Raw genomic sequence first — 23,278 nt, 5'->3', positions numbered from 1 at the left:
TTTCAAGCAGTCTCTGAAGACTCCACTTGAAATGGCTACTTTTGTGCACTTGAAGATTCTTTAGCTTAGTGTACTTATCTGTGAGTTAAGATTGGTTTGCTTGTTATGTTACTTTTGGCATCTTTCAATTCATTATAGTAAAAGCAAAAAACTTATGGATATCTCCTTTATAGCTCTTATTATGATTTTAACTCCATAGATCTTTCTGTGATTATTCAATTAGTACTGACCTCTTACCTGGATTGTATAACCCATTTAGGCAGAGATTTTGTCTTGTTTTTTGCTTTTCTTTTTACTTTGTTTTTATTTTCAATTTTTGCTCAGTATTTCATCTCCATAGGCCTAACACTGAGTATACATTTGTTAATTTTGAATGAAGACAAATGCACAAAGAACAGTGAAGTGTTACGTACTGCTTTCATTTGATTAATTCTTTAATGTTTTTCCTTGGTAGGGTGCAACCTCATTTGAAGAAATGCTTTGAAGGAATTGCAAGGGTAGAATTTACAGAAACTTTAGATATTACTCATATGAAGAGTAGTGAAGGAGAAGTTGTGGCACTCACAGAGATCATTTCAACATCCAAAGCCAGAGGTCAAGTGGAGAAGTGGTTGGTTGAGTTAGAGAGAATTATGATTAAATCCATCCACAAGGTAATTAGTATACTTATTATTGCTTTTAGGAAAAAGTGATCAAGTGTTACAAATTTATCATTGACATATGTGCTATTATTTAAACAGAAACTGAGGCATGAATTACCATTTCAAGTGTAATAGACGCTTGAAGGCTTAGAGATAGTGTAAGGTAGTTATTTTGTAGTGACTCACTTGAAATAGGACAAAATATCCATACTACCCAAGAAAACCTAGGTTTTAATAATGTGTCTGTCTTATTCCTTACAGTCATATGTTAATGCTTTCGTCATTAATTAGACGCACTTTTGTTCACATGAGCTTTTTCATCTTGCCCTGGAAGCCCATCTCTACAGGTTCACATCAATCTCTTGATAGATATGAATCCTATTGTTCTCTGTGTATGTAAAATCACAGAGAATCATAATATATCATTTCAAGTAATGCCAACTTCATGCCTTCCACATTTCATAAATCATACTGTTAGTTCCATTAATTTTTTTTGTTAGTAGAGAATTTCAAGTCATGCCCACAGATAGATTGAACACTTAATTTTTTTTTCTATAATATGAGCTTAGTATTCAAGTTAAGTTTTCCATTAAGAATAAAAGTCATGATTAAGCAGGGGAGCAGGAAGGGAGCATAACAAATTAATTTTTAATTTTTCATATTCTCTCATGTTATTGGAGAAATTTATTGGAATCTAGGCATTTAATGTCACCCAAGTGTCTTAAGGTTTCTTTCTTATCCTAAATATAGCTTTAATATTTCCCCTTATAATATTTTTCAGTAAATGTAAAATCTTTTGCAAGTTTCCCATTTTCTCCCTGTTATAAACAGTATTACAATGAATGTACTTATCCATTCAGTTGGTTTCTTTGATTGAACTAGCTGTTTTCTTAAAATAACTTCTCATGTGTAGGACCACAGGGCCAAAGATGAATTTCCATAGACCTTGCTAAGTACTAAGAAATAGCATGACTATTTATGTGGTCATTAGCAATGCAAATGAATTCAGCCCATTAAATTGGGTTATATGGTTTCTGAATTGATGTCATGTACAGTTATAACTGATTTTTGTAGACATGCCTGTTACTATTTCAAGTATTCTTTTAATTTGTTTGTCAAACTACTTAGAGAAAATATTTTGATTGCCACCTTAGAGCCTTAAGATGTGGTGGCAAGAAATTGTGTAGGAAATAGATAGCTTCTCAAAACACTCATGTGTAATTTTTTGTTGGTCAAATGATCAAGTGAATGCAACATAAAATACTATAAATAGGAGATATGTGTGTAATTAAGTTGTGCTATATGTAGTTGCATGCTCGAGATGTGATTGCATTTATAAATACACACTACATGGTATTCATAGATAATAACAGACTACTGTGGAATTTTATATAATAATTTTTCTCCTCATCTAACTCTATATAATCCTTTCTGTAATTCAGATTTTAATTTCTTCCTCTCGTTCTCCCCACAGTGTCCTTCTAGAACACACATTTACTCCATCCGGGCATTTCTCTTCTGTGTCTTTCTATTATTTTGTTTCTTTCATGCTTCAGTTAACTGTCCATTTTCACCTACCCTTTTTGTGACTTCTGGTTTTTTAGAAATTTATATCAATAGCCATCATTCTGTCTTTTATCTTTGTTTGCTTCTATAAATCTCCTAGCTAGGCTAGAAATCCCCCAAATTTGAACCATGTGTATATGTTTTGCTAAAACATCTAATTTTGACAGTTTTCTTGAAATTCATACACTTTCCAGAGAATGTTACTACTTTTGATTGGTACATTTGATAGACTGTTTCTCCACTGATGGTGGTGCAAAAAGTAGACATACCAGCCCAGTGAACATATGCAGCAAGGTATATAAGTTAGACTTCTTAGCTTTACAGCCCTCAACTCTCCATGACAGAATTTGTACATCTGTTCCTGTCATCATTGCCTGGGGAGTCAAAATATACAGGATTGAGAGGGAAGGAGGTCTGGAACATAGGAGGCACTTTAGAACACCATGTGGTTCTTCTGTGTGTGCATGTACACACATGTATGTGGCTGGGCGGAGAGTTGATTAAGCCAAAAGAAAATCATTAAGCTTAAATTTGATGAATCTCATTTTGAAATTTTTTGAATTTATATTTCACAATAAAGTTATTCATGCTTGTCCAATATGATAGAATGTCTTTGGCTAAAACTTGTCAAATGATTACCTGATTTAATGTGGTTCCTACAAATGACAATGAATCAGCAAAAGCAAATGTTATATAATACATTTGCTTTGCTAACAAGTATGTGAATAAGATTGAGTTTAGATAGTTGAATTACATCATTTATTGTGAATCTTTCATAATTGGTTAAGAATGTTGTAAAAAGTTAAGCAGTATGAGTTACTCTATTTTAGGAGTTTAACTCTTCATTTCATAACTTTTTCAGAACAGGGTTCATCCTTAGCATTTTATTTTTAATTAGGTAATTGGAGATGCAATTTTGGCCTATACAAAAAATGAACGAATTAACTGGGTAAGAGAATGGCCTGGACAGACTGTTCTCTGTGTATCCCAAAACTTTTGGACAAAAGAAGTACAAACAGCTATTCCAATGGGGCTAGAGGTAAGCTTTTATCACCCCCAATTTTTTTTAGCATTTTAAAAATAATTACCTTTGCCAGAATGTCCTTATTTTACAAAGACAGTCTACATAAAAATCTACTTTATGCTATAAGTCAAATTACAGATTTCTTAAATAAAATTTTATGTTGCGAGTAGGTAGAAAAACTTATAAAAATAATTATTTAAAACTTATGTCTAAACCACTTGTTTATTTATATTATGCAAAATTCAAGGGTATTTGATCCTCGTCTTGTGATTATATACATTTGTGTGCCTTTAAGTATAGAGGACTAAGAAACTTCCCCCTAAACTCAGAAAGATTTACATCCATAGAATAATAAAATTATCTTTTATGCCTTGAATAAAACTATCTTCTAGGGGCTGGGAAGATAGCTCAGTTGGTAGAGTGCTTGCCTTATAAGCACAAGGCCCTGGATTCAATCCCCAGCACCCCAAAAAAAAAAAGAAAAAAAAAAAGAACTATCTTCTGTAGACAAGGGGTCAGTTGATTGATTGTTTTTTTGATGTTTGATTTTTTTATTTTGATGTATTGATTTTGAATAAATAATATTTTGAATGATGCTTATTAAATATTTAAATATACTAATGTATTTGGATATCTGAATTTAAAATTATTAATTGGATGGCTGCTATTAATTAAAAAATGAATTTACACTTAGTGCAAACATCTTACCCTTGAGGTAAAATTTCAAGTAAGTCAGTTTTATAGTTGACCCATCAGTCTAGCAATTGTAGATCTTTAGTTTAAAATCACTGATTTAAAGTTACAGATGGACACACTGCTTTATTTTATTTATTTATTTTTATGTGGTGCTGAGGATCAAACCCAGGGCCTCCCACATGCTAGGCATGCATTCTACCACTGAGCTACAACCCCAGCCCCCAAAATCACTGATTTTAAATACACTTTTGACATGGAATGTGTTATGTCTTTAGTGCTAAGGCAGTGTTGAACACTAGTAAGTGTCAGAGTTTGGGAGGGATACATTATCTCTGCAGGCAGGCAGATCCCAAAGAGGAAGAAGCTGAGTGACGCATGCTTAAATTACTGTAGTTTACCAACATGTTATCCCAGTAAGGACCTGGGGCTATTTCTGGGACTCTGGTTGCCTCTCCCTTGTGCATTTCTCTGTGGGGTTAGAGAATTTATTTTGTCTTTTCAGTCTTTTTTTATTTATTTTTTTATTTTTTTATTTTTTTATTTTTTTACGTTTACATAGGGTAATGATGTTTATTTTATTTTTCCACTCCCCCCCACCCCTCCCACCCCTCTTTTCCCTCTATACAGTCCTTCTTTCCTTCATTCTTACCGCTCTCCTTCGCCTAACTCTAAACCTAACCCTAAACCTAATGCTAGCCCCTCCCACCCCCCATTATATGTCCTCATCCGCTTATCAGCGAGATCATTCGTCCTTTAGTTTTTTGAGATTGGCTTATCTCACTTAGCATGATATTCTCCAATTTCGACCATTTGCCTACAAATGCCATAATTTTATCATTCTTCATTGCAGAGTAATATTCCATTGTATAAATATGCCACAGTTTCTTTATCCATTCATCAACTGAAGGGCATCTAGGTTGGTTCCACAATCTGGCTATGGTGAATTGAGCAGCAATGAACATTGATGTGGCTGTATCTCTGTAGTATGCTGATTTTAAGTCCTTTGGGTATAGGCCAAGGAGTGGGATAGCTGGGTCAAATGGTGTTTCCATTCCAAGCTTTCTGAGGAATCTCCACACTGCTTTCCAGAGTGGCTGCACTAGTTTGCAACCCCACCAGCAATGTACGAGTGATCCTTTTTCACCACATCCTCGCCAACACCTGTTGTTGCTTGTATTCTTGATGATCGCCATTCTAATTGGGGTGAGATGAAATCTTAGGGTAGTTTTGATTTGCATTTCCCTTATTACTAGGGATGTTGAACATTTTTTCATATATCTGGTGATTACTTGTACATCTTCTTCTGTGAAGTGTCTGTTCATTTCCTTAGCCCATTTGTTGATTGGATTATTTGTATTCTTCGTGTAGAGTTTTTGAGTTCTTTATAGATTCTGGAAATTAGCGCTCTATCTGAGGTATGGTTGGCAAAGATATTCTCCCACTCTGTAGGCTCTCTCTTCACATTTCTGATAGTTTCCTTTGCTGAGAGAAAGCTTTTTAGTTTGAATCTATCCCAGTTGTTGATTCTTGCTTTTATTTCTTGTGCTATGGGAGTCCTGTTAAGGAAGTCTGATCCTAAGCCAACAAGTTGAAGATTTGGACCTATTTTTTCTTCTATAAGATGCAGGGTCTCTGGTCTGATTCCGAGGTCCTTGATCCATTTTGAGTTGAGTTTTGTGTAGGGTGAGAGATAGGGGTTTAATTTCATTCTATTGCATATAGTTTTCCAGTTTCCCAGCACCATTTGTTGAAGAGGCTATCTTTTCTCCATTGCATATTGTTGGAACCTTTGTCTAGTATGAGAAAATTGTATTTATTTGGGTTTGTGTCCATGTCCTCTATTCTGTACCATTGATCTACCTGTCTATTTTGGTACCAATACCATGCCGTTTTTGTTACTATTGCTTTGTAGTAGAGTTGAAGATCTGGTATTGCAATACCCCCTGCTTCGCTCTTGCTACTGAGGATTGCTTTAGCTATTCTAGGTTTTTTATTCTTCCAGATGAATTTCATAATTGCTTGCTCTATTTCTGCAAGGTACATCATTGGGATTTTAATTGGAATTGCATTGAATCTGTATAGCACTTTAGGTAGTATAGCCATTTTGACGATATTAATTCTGCCTATCCAGGAACATGGGAGATCTTTCCATCTTCTAAGGTTTTCTTGAATTTCTTTCTTTAGTGTTCTGTAGTTCTCATTGTAGAGGTCTTTCACCTCTTTTGTGAGATTGATTCCCAAGTATTTTATTTTTTTCGATGCTATTGTGAATGGGGTAGTTTTCCTAATTTCTCTTTCTGAAGATTCATCACTTATGTATAAAAATGCATTGGATTTATGAGCATTGATCTTGTAACCTGCAACTTTACTGAATTCACTTATGAGTTCTAAAAGTTTTCTGGAGGAATTTCCAGGTTCCTCTAAATATATAATCATGTCATCAGCGAACAGGGATAGTTTGAGTTCTTCTTTTCCTATTCGTATCCCTTTAATTTCTTTGGTTTGTCTGATTGCTCTGGCTAGAGTCTCAAGGACGATGTTGAATAGAAGCGGTGAAAGAGGGCATCCCTGCCTTGTTCCAGTTTTTAGGGGGAACGCTTTCAGTTTTTCACCATTTAGAATGATATTGACCATGTGCTTAGCGTAGATTGCCTTTATAATGTTTAGGAATGTTCCCACTACCCCAATTTTTTCTAGTGTTTTGAGCATGAAGGGATGCTGTATTTTATCAAATGCTTTTTCTGCATCTATTGAAATAATCATGTGATTCTTAACTTTAAGTCTGTTGATATGGTGAATGACATTTATTGATTTCCGAATGTTGAACCAACTTTGCATCCCTGGGATAAAACCCACTTGATCATGGTGCACTATCTTTTAATATATATTTGTATGCGATTTGCTAAAATTTTGTTGAGAATTTTTGCATCGATGTTCATTAAGGATATTGGTCTGAAATTTTCTTTCCTCGATGTTTCTCTGTCTGGTTTAGGTATCAGGGTGATATTGGCTTCATAGAACGAGTTTGGTAGGGTTCCCTCCTCTTCTATTTCATGGAATAGTTTGAGGAGTATTGGAATGAGCTCTTCTTTAAAGGTTTTGTAGAACTCGGCTGAGAACCCATCTGGTCCTGGACTTTTCTTTGTTGGTAGGCTTTTGATGACCTCTTCTATTTCATTGCTTGAAATTGGTTTATTTAAGTTGTGTATGTCCTCCTCGTTCAGTTTAGGTAGTTCATATGTCTCTAGAAATTTGTTGATGTCTTCGAGGTTTTCTGTTTTGTTGGAGTATAGATTTTCGAAATAGCTTCTAATTATGTTTTGTATTTCACTCGTGTCTGTTGTGATGTTTCCTTGTTCATTCCGAATTTTAGTAATTTGAGTTTTCTCCCTCTTTCTCTTTGTTAGTGTGGCTAAGGGTTTATCAATTTTATTTATTTTTTCAAAGAACCAACTATTTATTTTGTTAATTTTTCCGATTGTTTCTTTTGTTTCGATTGAACCAAATTACATTCAGGGGGAAACCAATAAGAATATCAGCAGATTTTTCAATCCAGATCCTAAAAGCTAGAAGGGCCTGGAACAACATATACCAAGCCCTGAAAGAAAACGGATGCCAACCAAGAATCTTATACCCAGCAAAACTTACCTTCAAATTTGACGATGAAATAAGATCCTTCCATGATAAACAAAAGCTAAAGGAATTTACAAAAAGAAAGCCAGCATTACAGAACATTCTTAGCAAAATATTCCATGAGGAAGAGATGAAAAACAACGATGCAAATCAGCAACAGGAGGCGCTAGCCTAAAGGAATAGCCAAATAAAGGAGAAACCAAATCATGTCAAAAACAAATATGAGTCAATTGACTGGGAATACAAATCATATCACAATAATAACCCTGAATGTTAATGGCCTGAATTCATCAATCAAAAGACACAGACTGGCAGATTGGATTAAAAAAAAAAAATCCAACAATATGCTGCCTGCAAGAGACTCATCTCATAGAAAGAGACACCCATAGACTAAAGGTGAAAGGATGGGGAAAAACATACCATGCACACGGACACAGCAAAAAAGCTGGAGTATCCATCCTCATCTCAGATAATGTGGACTTCAAACCAAAACTAGACAGAAGGGATAAAGAAGGACATTACATGCTGCTTAAGGGAAGCATAAACCAGCAAGACATAACAATCATAAATATCTATGCCCCGAACATTGGCTCATCCACGTGCGTCAAACAAATCCTTCTCAATTCCAGAAATCAAATAGACCACAACACAATAATACTAGGCGATTTTAACACACCTCTCTCACCACTGGATAGATCGTCCAAACAAAAATTGAATAAAGAAACTATAGATCTCAACAACACAATCAGCAATTTAGACTTAACGGACATATATAGAATATACCATCCAACAAAGAACGAATACACTTTCTTCTCAGCAGCACATGGATCCTTCTCTAAAATAGACCATATTTTATGCCACAAAGCTACTGTTAGCAAATACAAGAAGATAGAGATACTACCTTGTACTCTATCAGATCATAATGGATTGAAATTAGAAATAAATGACAGAATAAAAAACAGAAACTTCTCCAATACCTGGAGACTAAATAATACACTATTATATGATGAATGGCTAACAGAAGACATCAGGAGGGAAATAAAAAAATTCTTAGAAGTAAACGAGAACAAAGACACATCATATCAAAATCTCTGGGACACTATGAAAGCAGTACTTAGAGGAAGATTTATTTCATGGGGTGCATTCAAAAAAAGGAGTAGAAATCAACAAATAAACGACTTAACACTACAGCTCAAAGCACTAGAAAAAGAAGAGCAGACCAATACCAAAAGTAGTAGAAGACAGGAAATAGTGTCTTTTCAGTCTTAAGCTACCATTTCACCAACCTCCCCACACAGAGGGGCCAGTGGGGAGAGCATAGTGCCCTACTCCCTGACCCTACAACCCATCACACCAATTTTGTCACTTACCGAGACAAGAGTTTATGCTTCTTCTAAATTTCTTCAGATTTTAATGTGGTGTTTATTACATCTCTAGTCTTATGCCAAGCAGGCAGGATCAGGCACATGCAGTGTAGGTTATCCCCATTTCAGTGGGTACTCTGCTTAAACTACCTGCCTTTAATTCTTCTCACATTTCTTATAGATGAAAATAGTACTTTTTTAATTTCTTGTTTTTAGATTACATGACAGTAGGGTATATTTTGACATATTCTACAACATAGAGTGCAACTTATTCCAATTATGATTCCATTCTTGTGGTTGAACATGATGTGGAGTTACACTGGTCATATATTTGTGCATAGGAAAGTTATGTTCAATTCATTCTACTATCTTTCCTATTCGCATGTCCCCTCCCTTCACTTCATTCCCCTTTGTCTAATCTAATAAACTTCTATTCTTCCCCTTTGTATCCTCCTGTTACGGGTTAGCATTCACATATCAGTGAGAACATTCCGTCTTTGGTTTTTTGGGATTGGCTTATTTCACTTAGCACGATAAATTCCAAATCTATCCATTTTGTATTTGTACCACATTTCTTTATCCATTCATCTTTTGAGGGGCATCTAGTTTGGTTCCAAAGCTTGGCTATTGTGAATTGAACTGCTCTAGACATTGATGTGGCTGCACCACTGTAGTATGCTGATTTTATGCCTTTGGGGAATAAGCCAAGGAGTGGAATAAGTGGGGCAAATGGTGGTTCTATTCCAAGTTTTCAGAGGAATCTCCATATTGCTTTGCAGAGTGGTTGTACCAATTTGCAGTCCCACCAGCAATGTATGAGTGAATCTTTCCCTCCACATCCTGTTGCTTATATTCTTGATAATTGCCATTCCAACTAGAGTAAGATGTGATCTAAGTGTTGTTTTAATTTGCATTTCTCTATTTGCTAGAGATGTCGAACATTTTTTCATATATTTTTTGATGATTTGATTTTCTTCTTCTTTGAAGCGCCTGTTACATTCCTTTGCCCATTTATTGATAGGGTTTTTAATTTTTTTTTGGTATTAAGTTTTTTGAGTTCTTTTTGTGTTCTGGAGATTAATGCTCTATCTGAGGTGCTGGTGGTAAAGATTTTCTCCAATTCTGTAGGCTCTCTGGTCATGCTCTTTATTGTTTTCTTTGCTATGAAGAATAATTTTAGTTTGATGACATTTCATTTATTGAGTCTTGATTTTACTTCTTGTGCTTTAGGAGTCTTATTGAGGAAGTCTGCTCTTAAGCTGACATGTTGGAGAGTTAGGCTTACTTTTTCTTCTAGTAGGTGCAGGGTTTCTGGTCTAATGCCTAGGTACTTGATCCACTTTGAGTTGAATTTTGTGCAGGGTGAGAGTTAGGGGTCTAATTTCATTTTGTTACATATGGATTTCCAGTTTTTCAGCACCATTTGTTGAAGAGGCAATTTTTTCTCCCATGTATGTTCATGAAGCCTATGCCTAGAATGAGATAACTGTATTTATGTGGGTATTTCTCTGTGTCCGCCATTCTGTACCATTGGTCTTCACTTATATTTTTGTTCCAAAACCATGCCATTTTTGTTACTACAGCTCTGTAATGTAATTTAAGGTCTGGTATTGTAATGCCTCTGCATTACTTTTCTCGATAAAGGTTGTTTTGGCTCTTCTGGGCCTCTTATTCTTCCAAACGAATTTCATGACTGCTTTTTTCCATTTCTATGAAAAACATCATTGGAATTTAATGGGAATTGCTTTAAATATGTATAGTACTTTTGGTAGTATGTCAATATTAATTCTGCCTATCCAAGAACATGAGAGGTCTTTCCATTTTCTAAGGTCTTCTTCAATTTCTTTCTCTAGAGTTCTATAGTTTTTATTTTAGAGATCTTTTACCTCTTTTGTTAGGTTGATTATCAAGTATTTTCTTTTATTTTTTGAGTTTTATTGTGACAGGTGAAGTGGTATGCTGGGGAAGCTGGGCTGCAGGTGAGGGGCAAAGCAGCTGGCCACGATGGTGGGTGGGGCAGGTGGATCAGGGTCTGGTGCTGGATCCTGTGGGCCAGCAGTGAGGCTGTGTGCTGGACTGGATAGGTCTGGTGGCGAGTTGGGGTCTGACCACGTTGTGGGGCCAAGCTGGTCTGTACCAGGTGGGTCAGGGCCAGGCTCTGCTTCCTGCGGGCTGGCTGCAAAGCTGTTTGTGTGGAGGGGCAGATCTAGTGGCAAAGCAGCAGCCTGGCATGCAGGGCTATGGGCCAGCAGCTATGTCATGGGCCTATTTGGCAGAATGGTTAGCAGATTTGGGGCCTGAGGATTGAGAGACTGGAGATGGGGAACTGGAGGGCCAAGGTGGGTGCTGGACTGGTGCCAATCCTGGTGGGTCCTGGGGACCAGTGGATGCCAGACTGTGGAGGGAAGTGGGGACCAGGCTGGTTCTGGGACCTGGCAAGGTCTGGACCAGATGGACCCCAGGAACCTGGTGGATACCAGACCGACTGGCTGAGTAAGCAGAAAGCAAAATCCCTCACACCCTCTCTTCCAACCTTCAACCTCTGTAGCCAGCCCTGTCAGTCTCTGCAAGTCACAAGACTTACAGAGCTTGGGAGAGCCCAATTCTCTGGAGATTTTATAACCCGTGTTCTCCTGGGTGACATATTCCCAGTTTCTGACTTTCCGCAGGTTTGCCAGGCTCAGAAAGAACCTTGCACACCCAGCTGCAAACTCATGGATCTGGGTTTCCAGTTTCCAGAACCTCTCCGGTACTGCCAAGATGGCTCCTAGATCAGCTTTCCATGGACCATTGATAAACTCAGGGCGAGAGGTTTCTTTAGATCTGATTAATGGGTCAAACAGTGTGGTTTGGCTAGGGCAGACTGCCCCTCCAGTCTCAGGATTTGCTATTGTAAACCTCATGGAGACATAATATTCCTGCTGCTTGAGTTCTGGGTAGCCAAGACGTAAGTATTCCTGCTACCTGAATTCTAGGAGAAATGCTGCCTCATTCTAATCCACATCTTACCCCCTCCAGGGGTTTCATTGTTGTTGTTGTTTTAAAAATTTACACTGATACCGGGCTAGAGCTAATTATACATTATTATTCTATTCATTTTTATTACACAATATTAATATAGTGCAGATCTGGAACCAGTCACCAAGAATGCCAGAATAGAAACTGTGTTTTCCCCTTGAATGGCTTCTACAATAATATTAATAATGTACTTTCACAGCTAAGTTTTGTAGCATGAAATCAAATTTTCATACATCCTCAAAAATTCTTTTCTTTTTTATTTGCTTGTGATTTTCTTGTTTCAATCTGCCCTTCATCAGCTGACAATATATGTCCCTGACATATTTCATCCAAGTTCCGGTCATTCAAGTTCTGTAGCAACATCCTGAGGAGCTAGTACATGCTTTAGTGTTCTTTAGAATTAAAAAAAAATAATAATAATGGAGGCTAGCATATGTTTTAATATTCTGTGTTGAGAATTTTTCCCCTGATGAATGAGTGGCTCACATTTGAAATTGTTGACTTCAGTTGAGCAGTAGAAGACTCTTCGTAATCTCATGGAAGACAGACTGCTTCCAATCTCTGCAAACATCCTAAATTGCCGGGAGCTGAATGCCTTGATAGCACCATATTATACTGTCATGCTCCCGGGGACCTGTTCACCCCAGGATCTGTGTTTACATTTATTTATTCAATGACTGTTTATTGTAAAACAAGTCTGCATGAAGCATTGTAGGGAGTATAAGATAAATGGAAGATTTACTGCTACTACAGAGCCCAGGATATTGTAAATACTAATGTGATTTTGAGGCAGCATATGGTGGTATAGATAGAAGAATCTAGGTATGATAGAACTGTGAGATTTTAGGGAAGGTTTATTTTAGTTGAATATTATACAAGTTACATTCAGATTAATTGACTCACCATAAGATTGTTTGATAAGGAATGGAATGTAACAAAAATATTATCAGTGTAGCCAGGCGCGGTGGCTCACACCTATATTCCCAGAGGCTTGGGAGGCTGAGCCAGGAGGATCACAAATTGAAAGCCAGCCTCAGCAACAGCAAGGTGCTAAGCAACTTAGTGAGACATTGTCTCTAAATAAAATACAAAATAGGACTGGGGATGTGACTCAGTGGCCAACTGCCCCAAATTCAATCCCTGGTAGCCCCCACTCCAAATGTTATCAGTATAATGATTTTTTCAACTTAATTCATCAAAAAATTTTATTGATTCATTTAACATAGTCCTAAATAACTTGGTTTATTATAATCTGAAGCTAAATTTTAGGTTCAAATCTGTTTTTCTAGTATAGAAAAATTCTTCTGGGCATAGAATTTGTACAAATAATAAGTTCAAATGTTATTTTTTTTATGTCACAATACAATGTGAGAACTCATAAGTCTCTTAGAGATCCTGAATTTAACTGATGACGAGGAAACTAAGATACATCAATAGGCAGAGCTTGTATTCCTAGGATCAAAATTGTCTTTACTTTTGTGTATACTCAATATAGTTAAATTTATCTTTTGGGTCTAAGAAATTAAATATTTATGCAATTAAACATAGGTGGAACCAGTTCATTTTTCATTACTTAAGAAAATTACTAACAAATTAATCATGTAAATAATAGAAATGGAATAATGTTTAAACACCAAACCTTTAAATATAGGGCTTTCTTAAAAATAATAATTTTGAAAAGATAATATATTTCAAGGAATAAGACAAATATCCTGATAGAAAAAGCCTTCAATTCTCAGGTCTATCTTTTAAACTTTTTCTGATTCTTGGAAAGACTTACTTTCAGTTTAATCATTATACTTAGCAATGGACCTTAAAGAGTGAAATAAATTCCTCAGTGTATACTGTTTATTAAATATTATTAGAGTGAAAAAAGTGACTTGCTGAGCATATTAACAATTCCCCTAAACACAGTGATGTTCATTGATTCTAATTTGATTTTCATCATAAACCCTCTTCTGATTTGAACTTATTCATTAGATTTATCTACCAGAATACAGACTCCAAAGCAGGCCTGGTCCTCAGAAAACTAAACCACTTGGTGGTCCGTTTATTAGTATCTGTCTTAGTCTATTGCAAAATACCTGAAGCCGTATACTTCATACAGAAAAGAACTTTATCTCTGTCACAGTTTTGGAAGTTGCAAGTCCAAGATTTGGCAGTCCTATCTGTTTGGCCTTTGATGAAGGCCTTCTGGTTACATCAAACATGGTACATGGCATCGGTAGGAGTGTGTGCAAGAGGGAGCGATGACATGATGCAATAAATAGCAAGAGAGGCTAAGGCGGAGCCAGGATCCCTTCTGAAATAACCCATTCTCATGGGAAGTAGTCTAGTTCCACGAGGCCTGCATTAATCCCTTCTGAGGGTCATGTCCATGATTGAATTACTTTCCAATAGGCACCACCTTATAGATGTTCCACCACCTCAACACTGTTGCCCTGGAGACCAAGCTTCCAGCACATGGACTTTCTGGGGACACACTCAAATTATATCTAAACCACAGCAGTATCTTTTTATCTCAAGTGGCACAAACCTTTTCAGAAAACTTGTGTAAGAGCCTTAGAAGGACTCAAATCAATGGAAAAGAAAGTCAGAGTCAGAATCTCAGGACTTCATCATTGCGATAGTCCCTCTTTCATTGTCTATCTCTGACTACTAGTTACTGGCAGGTTTTTTCTGTAAAGAGAAAGAAAAAGTAAAGAGTTTCTTTTCTGTAAAGAGAAAGTATTTTCATGAGGGCATATTGATAGTCTGTTAGACTAGTGAGAAGCACCTTTTCTCTTGGTCTGGATAGCAGTCCCTGGGAAGAATTGTGATTGGCTCTCTTTGGGTCCCACGGACCCCCTTCATGTTGCCACAGAGATGGGGAATATTATTGATGACTCCAACAGAATCACAGAGAACAGAGAAAGAATATTGTATAGATACAAATCACATATATCTACTATATCTTGCCAGATTGGACTTGTTTGCCGAACACCTTTTAGTAAAACAAATAGATTATTTTAAAATTGTCTCACAGAAATTATGACAAAAATACAAAGAATACCCTATACATATGTGAGTTCAAATGGATTTTGTTCAAAATTATTCTGATCACATTGGGAAATTGTATCTTATTTTACTTTCTTTCAGGCTCTTAAGGAATATTTGGAAAAATGTAATAGACAAATTGATGATATTGTCACTTTGGTCCGTGGCAAATTGTCTAAGCAGAATCGTGTTACTCTGGGAGCCCTCGTCGTACTGGATGTCCATGCTAGAGATGTCCTTGCAGCACTTGTGAAAAAAAATGTTACTGATGACAATGACTTTGAATGGTTAAGTCAGCTGCGGTACTACTGGCAAGTAAGTGCTCTTATTGAATGTTATTACACAGCAATTTCAGCTCATGGTTTTTTAATTTGTGCTTGCTTGCTCACAGGGAAATAGTAATGTAGGATTTCTTGCTGATGACTGACTATACTTATATAAGTGTTTCTCCATATTGAAGATTAAGATAGCCTATATATCTATATTTTAATATCTATATTTATATATAATATATCTAAGTGTATAAATATGTATACATATGAATATAAAAATGATCAAAAATTATTCATTTTGAGTGAATAATCATGTTTACTATTTTTAAAATGTTGGGACTAGTCAATTTTTAGATTCCTGGTGCATTCAAGGAATGTACAAATCAAACTATTTCAGTCCAATATAATCATGAAGTTTCTTCTCATTGACCAATAGAAGAAGTCAGAAGCATAATTCATAAGGAAGGATTTTATTGGGGCATATGCGTGACTAAAAATGTGATAATAATCATAACTGGGAAGGCAGAAAGAGGAGGAAGTTAGTACAGTGGAGAAGATTGACCTGCTAAGTGGGCAGAGAGAGATGCTGACTGAGAAATGGACTTGGATGTACTCAGCATACAAGTTTTTGTAGAGTCTTGAGAGATATGGGAGGAATAAAAGAGTGGCAAGAACCAACATCCTGGGAAACCACTTGAGAGAGCTCAGATGGTAGAGTGTTGTTTCAAATGTCAGCTCCTGAGCAACAATTGCCCCACCCACTGTACTGCAGCAACAATGGCACCTACGTGGAGCAACAACCACACTATGGCTCCCCATCTACCAACACGCAGCTCCCCTAGCCGCCACCATCTTGGGACACTGCAGCCACCACCATAGCCCCATCCATATGGTAGCCTCCACCTTGGGATAGTGGACAGGGCCTGGAAGCAACAGCCTGCCACAAAGCTGTGTCTCCAAACAGACCACCCAACACCACCACATGGCCACCCTTGCAGCCAGCCTCATATCTGAAAGTGGTCACCTCCATCTTGGGACACCTCTGCCACCATCTTGGATTATCTCCACTTCCCAGCTTCCATCTTGGGATACCACCCGGGGCCTGGAAGCCCAACATCAAGATACAGGTTTGATGCTGCTGCCTTCACCAACTAGGAACATGACAGCTTCCATCTAGAGATAACAGTCAGGACATAGAAGACCATCACCAAGGTCCCCACAGGCTTGGTATCCCAGCTAAGTGTGCTAATAGCTACCATCTTGTGGCAGAAGCAAGAGAGAGCCTTGCACAGGGTCAATAGGAGGAAGAAGGTGTGAGGGCATCTTAATCCTGGCTTAACCAGCCTGGTACTCACTGGGATTCTAGGGCCAATTAAAGTGACACTTGCTGGGACCTGACACCAACTTGGTCCCTGACTCCCTCCCCAATCTGACATCCACTGATTACCTGGTCCTGCCAGATTGGCAATCAACAGGGCCCTCCAGTTCCTCAGTCTCCAGGCTCCCAACCCCACCCAGCCACCAACCCAGCCCATCACTTGAAACTCCATGGCTGGCCTACAACTCTCAATGTCTGGTCCTGATCTGTGCTATACATAACAGCTTTCCACGACAGGCATGTAGGTCCCAGTGCTCAGAACCCAGGACCTCCAGAGAGAATGGTTCTTGATTGGGAAGTCAAAAGGGTAGGTGTGGGAGAGACTAAATTAGAGACCAGGAATTATGGGGTCCACAAAAATAATATAAGAGGCTAAGACAAAGCTCCTACATCACATGAGTGGACCCCAAAGAAGATTCCTGGAGTGCCGTCTTCCAGAGGGACTGGTAATTACTATACCCTGCCTCCAGGAGTCCTGCCTCCAAGTCTAACCTTCCCATCCTAGTAACCTTTACCATTCTGAGGGTGGAGTTAACAGCAAACTCCAGACAGCCCCACCTATTGGTTGAGAAAGAAAGCAGAGAAAATATTGAACTCCATCAGAAAAAAATTATTCAATTTTCCTTTGTGATTTTTTTTTTTCTTTTTTCATTTCCCACTTTCACATCCCCAACATTTCCAAAAACAAGTACTTCTCATACATCAAGCTACTGAGAAATGGGATGCTGGAATAGTATTTTACAATTTCATTGTATATTCTTTTATCTTTACATTTTTCTTTTTTTCTTTTCTTTTCTTTTCTTTTTTTTACTCTCTCTCTTTATTTTCCTCTCATCTGTTTCCCCAGTCTCTTTCTCTCATTTCTCCTGCTAATAGTCAACTTCTTTTGATTCCTCTCTTACTCTTCCTATGATCTAATACTGCTATATTCTCACCTACTACTTCATAAACATCACATCCTACATCCCCCCGTTCTCTCTTTGTCCACCATTAGAAACTGTAGATCCTATTGCAAACCTACCAGTTATATTGTAGATATTAATTGAACACATCATTTCTGTTTATTGTGACAAAACTGTAAACATCTTAATAGGAGCTATTTGGTTTAAGACTGTATGTGGTTTTCATTGGGTGCTGTTAATCAATCTCCCCTTTAAAGGTGAGGTTTTAGAAACCTGCAGGGACACTATAAATCTATAGGGTAGAAAGTGTAATACCTTGGATTTGCACTACTAAAGGGGAAGGCACACAAACAACAAGAAAAACACAAGGGAAGAAAGTGCCCCAAACAAACCAAGATGCTACAATAGTAGAATACATTGACAGCACAGAAGAAGAAATGTCAGAGAAGGAGTTCAGAATATACATAGTTAAAATGATCTCTGAAGTAAAGGATGATATAAGAGAGCAAATGCAGGTAGCAAAAGATTACTTCAATAAAAAATAGAGATTCTGAAAAAACAAATCCTTGAAATAAAGGAAATAATGAACCAAATTAAACCTCAATGGAAGCATCACCAACAGACTAGATCACTTGGAAAACAGAACATCAGGCAATGAAGACAAAACATACGATCATGAAAATAAAGTTGACCACATAGTGAAGATGATAAGAAACCATGAACAGAACCTCCAAGAATTATGGGATAACACGAAAAGATCAAATTTAGGAATTATTGGGATAGAGAAAGTCATAAAGATACAAACTAAAGGACTGCACAATCTTTTCAATGAAATAATATCAGAAAATTTCCCCAAACCTGAAAAATGAAATGGAAAATCAAATACAAGAAGCTTACAGGACATTAAATGTACAAAATTACAACAGATCCACACCAAGGCACATTATAATGAAAATACCTAACATACAAAATAAGGATAGAATTTTAAAGGCCTCAAGAGAAAAGTATCACATTATATATAGGGGGAAACTAATCTGAATCTCAGCAGTTCTCTCAACCCATGCCCTCAAAACTAGGAGGTCCTAGAACAATATATACCAGACTCTGAAAGAAAATGGATGTCAACCAAGAATCTTATACCCAGCAAAATTAAGCTTCAGATTTGATGGTGAAATAAAAACCTTCCATGATAAACAAAAGTTAAAAAAATTTACAACTAGAAAGCCTGTACTATAGAACATTCTCAGCAAGATATTCCATGAGAAGGAAATGAAAAACAACAATTAAAGTCAGCAAAGGAGGAACTACACTAAAGGAAAAGCCAAAGGAGAAACCAAATCAAGTTAAGAACTAAAAATGGGCCAAAATGACCAGGAATACAAATCATATCTCAATAATAAACCTGAATGTTAATGGCCTAAACTCATTAATCAAAAGACATAGACTGGCAGATTGGATTTTTAAAAAAGATTCAACAATATGCTGCTTTCAAGAGACTCACCTCATAGGAGACATCCACAGACTGAAAGTGAAAGGATAGGAAAAACGTATCACTTACATGGACTATGTACAAAGCAGGGGCTTCCATCCTCATATCAGATAAAGTGGACTTTAAGCCAGAGTTAGTCAGAAGGGATAAATTAGGACATTTCATACTGCTTAAGGGAATCATATATCAACAAGACATAACAATCATAAATATTTATGCCCCAAACAATGGAGCATCTATGGACATCAAACAAACCTTTCTCAATTTCAGAATCAAATAGACCACAACACAATAATTCTGGGTGATTTTAACATACTTCTTTCACTCAGTAGTGAGATAGATAGATCTTCCAAACAAAAACTAAACAAAGAAACTGTAGAATGCAATAATACAATCAATAATTTAGACTTAACAGACATATATATAATATTCCATCCATCAATGAGTGCATACACTTTTTTCTCATCAATGCATAGATCCTTCTCTAAAATAACATATGGTTATTTTATGTTATGCCACAAAGCAATTTTTATCAAATGAAAAAAAATAGAGATGCTACCCTGAATTCTATCAGATTATAAAGGAACGAAATTAGAAATCAATAATAAAATAAAAAATAGAAGCACTCCAATATCTGGAGAATAAATAATATGCTATTGAATGACACATGAATAGCAGAAGACATCATGAAGGAGATTAAAAAAAAATACTTAGAGGTAGATGAGACTACCAATACACCATATCAACATCTCTGGGACGCTATGAAGGCAGTCCTGAGAGGAAAGTTCATTGCATTGGGCTCATTCTTTAAAAGAATAAAAAGTCAACAGATAAATGACCTAATATTACACCTCAAAGTCCTAGAAAAAGAACAAATCAACACCAAAAGTAATAGAAGATAGGAAAAAATTAAAATTAGAGCTGAAATCAATGAAATTGAAACAAAACAATTGAAAAAATTGACAAAACAAAAAGTAGGTCCTTTGAAAACATAAAATTGATAAACTCTTAGCCACACTAATGAAGAAAAAGAGACAACTCAAATTACTAAAATTTGTGATGAGAAAGGAAATATGACAGACACTATTGAAATACAGAAGATAATTAGAAAATTAGTATTTTGAAAATGTATACTCCAACAAAATAGAGAATCTCAAAGATATCAACAAATTTCTAGAGACATGTGACCTACCCAAACTGAATCAGAAGGACATACAGAATTTAAACAGATTAATTTCAAATAGAAGTCACCATCAGAAGCCTACCAATCAAGAAAAGTCCAGGACAAGACAACTTCTCAGCTAAGTTCTACAAGACCTTCAAAGGAGAACTAATACGGATACTCCTCAAAGTATTCCATGAAATAGAAAATGAGAGAACCCTTCCAAACTCATTCTATGAAGCTAGTATCAATCTGATACCAAAACCAGACAAAGACATATCAAGGAAAGAAAACTTCAGACCAATATCTCTGATGAACATAGATGAAAAAGTTCTTAATAAAATTCAAGCAAATTGCATACAAAAACATTAAAAGGATAGTGAATCATGATCAAGTAAGTGAAGTTCATACCAGGGATGCAAGGTTGGTTCAACATATGGAAATCAATAAATGTAATTCATTACATCAATAGAGTTAAAGAGAAGAATCATATGATCATCTCGATGCTGAAAAAGCATTTGACAAAATGCAGCACCCATTCATGTTCAAAACACTAGAAAAAATAGGGGTAGTAGGAACATACCTCAATGGTATAAATGCTATATATGCTAAGCCCAAGGACAACATCCTTCCAAATGGAGAAAAACTGAAAGCATTCCCTCTAAAAACTGGAACAAGACAGGGATACTCTCTCTCACCACTGCTATTCAACATAGTCCTTGAAACTCTAGGCAGAGCAATTAGATAGATGAAAGAAATTAAAGGGATACGAATAAGAAAAGAAGAACTCAAACTATCACTATTTGCAGAGGACATGATTCTATATTTAGAGGATTCAAAAAATTCCACCAGAAAACTTCTAGGACTAATAAATGAATTCAGCAAAGTACTAGGATGTAAAATCAACACCCATAAATCTAATGCATTTCTATACATCAGTGATGAATCCTCTAAAAGAGAAGTTAGGAAAACTAAAAATTGGTGCAATCACTCTGAAAAGCAATAAAACCTTTCACAATAGCCTCAGAAAAAAAAAAAAAAAAGCTTGGGAATCAATTTAACGAAAGATGTGAAAGACCTCTACAGTGAAAACTATAAAAAACTAAAGAAAGAAAATTAAAGAAGATCTTAGAAGATGGAAAGATCTCCCATGTTCTTGGAAAGGCAGAATTGATACTGTCAAAAAGCAATATATAGATTCAATGCAATTCCAATTAAAATCTCAACATCTTTCCTCCTAGAAATAGAGCAATCATGAAATTCATTTGGAAAAATAACATACCCAGAATAGCCAATGCAATACTTAGCAAGAAGAATGAAGCAGGAGACATTGCAATACCAGACCTTAAACTATACTACAGAGCAATAGTAACAAAAATGGCATGGTATTGGCATCAAAATATACAGGTAGACCAGTGGTACAAAATAGAAGACCCAGAGACAAACCCACATAAATACAGTCATCTCATACTGAACAAAGGTGCCAAAAACATACATTGGAGATAAGTTTGTCTCTTCAACAAATGGTGCTGGGAAGACTGGAAATTCATATGTAGCAAAATGAAATTAACCTGTCTCTCACCCTGCACAAAACTCAGCTCAAAGTGGATCAAGGACCTAGGAATTAGATCAGAGACCCTGCACCTATTAGAAGAAAAAGTAGGCCCAAATCTTTATCATGTCAACTTAGGACCTGACTTCTTTAACAAGATTCCTAAAGCACAAGAAATAAAATCAAGAATCAATAAATGGGATAGATTCAAACTGAAAAGCTTCTTTTTAGCAAAGGAAACAAACAATAGAATGAGAGAAAATCTTTACCACACGTACTTCAGATAGAGCACTTATCTCCAGAATTTATAAGGAACTCAGAAAACTTAACACCAAAAATACAAATAACCCAATCAATAATTGGCTAAGGAACTAAGCAGACACTTCACAGAAGATATACAATTGATCAATAAATACATGAAAAAATGTTCAACATCTCTAGCAATTAGAGAAATGCAAATCAAAACTAAGATTTCATCTCACTCCAGTCAGAATGGCAGTTATAAAGAATACAAGCAATGATAAGTGTTGGCAAGGATGTGGGTGAAAAGGTGCACTCATATGTTGCTGGTGGGAATGAAAATTGGTGCAATCACTCTGAAAAGCAATATGGAGATTCTTTAGAAAACGTGGAATGGAAGCACCATTTGACCCAACCATCCCACTCCTTGGTCTATACCCAAGGGACTTAAAATCAGAATACTATCGTGGTGCAGTCACATCAATTTTATAGCAGTTCTATTCACAATAGTTAAACTGTGGAACCAACCAAGATACTCTTTCTAGATGAATAGATAAAGAAACCATGGTATGTGTACACAATGGAATATTACTCAGCCTTGAAGGAGAATTGAATCATGGCATTTGCAGGTAAATGGCTGGAGTTGGAGAATATCATACTAAGAGAAATAAGCCAATCCTCCCAAACCAAAGTCCAAATGTTTTCTCTGATATGTGGATGCTGATTCATAATGCAGTGTGGATAGGCAAGGGAAGAATGGAGGAACTCTGGATTGGGCAGAGGGGAGTGAGAGGAGGGGAGGGGGCATGGAAGTGGGAAAGATGGTGGAATAAGACAGACATCATTACCCTTGGTACATGTATGATTGCATGAATGATATGACTCTACATCCTGTACAACCAGAGCAATGAAAAATTGTACTCCATTTGTGTACAATGAATCAAAATGCATTCTGCTCTCATGTATACCTAATTAGAACAAATAAAAATAAAAAAATTTTTGAAAAAGTCAGTTCCTCCCCTTTCTGGATATATAATGTTGGGTGAATTCCTTACTCTCTTTAAACATCAGTTTCCTCATCTTAAAAATGTTGATAATGATAATACTCACTCTATATTGGGGGGAAAAAGATTGAGAATATGGAAGAAATAAGGGACAAATTCTAAAATATTCTATGGGAAAAATTAAAACCACTGACCTTTATCTATGAAAGTTAGCTTTTGAATTCTTCTGAAGCAAATAATAATTTTACAAGTAAATTTTAAAGAAATCTATTTTATGGTTACTATTTATTAAAAAGCTTGA

The 23,278-nt window shown here is 36.4% G+C and overlaps 1 protein-coding gene across 1 annotated transcript in view; it reads left to right on the top strand.

Annotated features, from left to right (window-relative positions):
- Dnah7 (dynein axonemal heavy chain 7) overlaps positions 1 to 23,278 on the top strand; it is a 347,577-nt gene that overhangs the window by 129,421 nt on the left and 194,878 nt on the right. The window contains 3 exon segments of the mRNA XM_047547136.1: positions 455 to 653; positions 3,106 to 3,246; positions 15,081 to 15,293. Coding sequence (XP_047403092.1) covers positions 455 to 653; positions 3,106 to 3,246; positions 15,081 to 15,293 — 553 coding nt within the window.

The sequence above is a fragment of the Sciurus carolinensis genome, chromosome 3 (assembly GCF_902686445.1).
Source record: "Sciurus carolinensis chromosome 3, mSciCar1.2, whole genome shotgun sequence".
NCBI lineage: Eukaryota > Metazoa > Chordata > Mammalia > Rodentia > Sciuridae > Sciurus > Sciurus carolinensis.
Note: the sequence above shows the minus strand (reverse complement) of the source record. Positions and strands in the feature narration are given on the sequence as shown.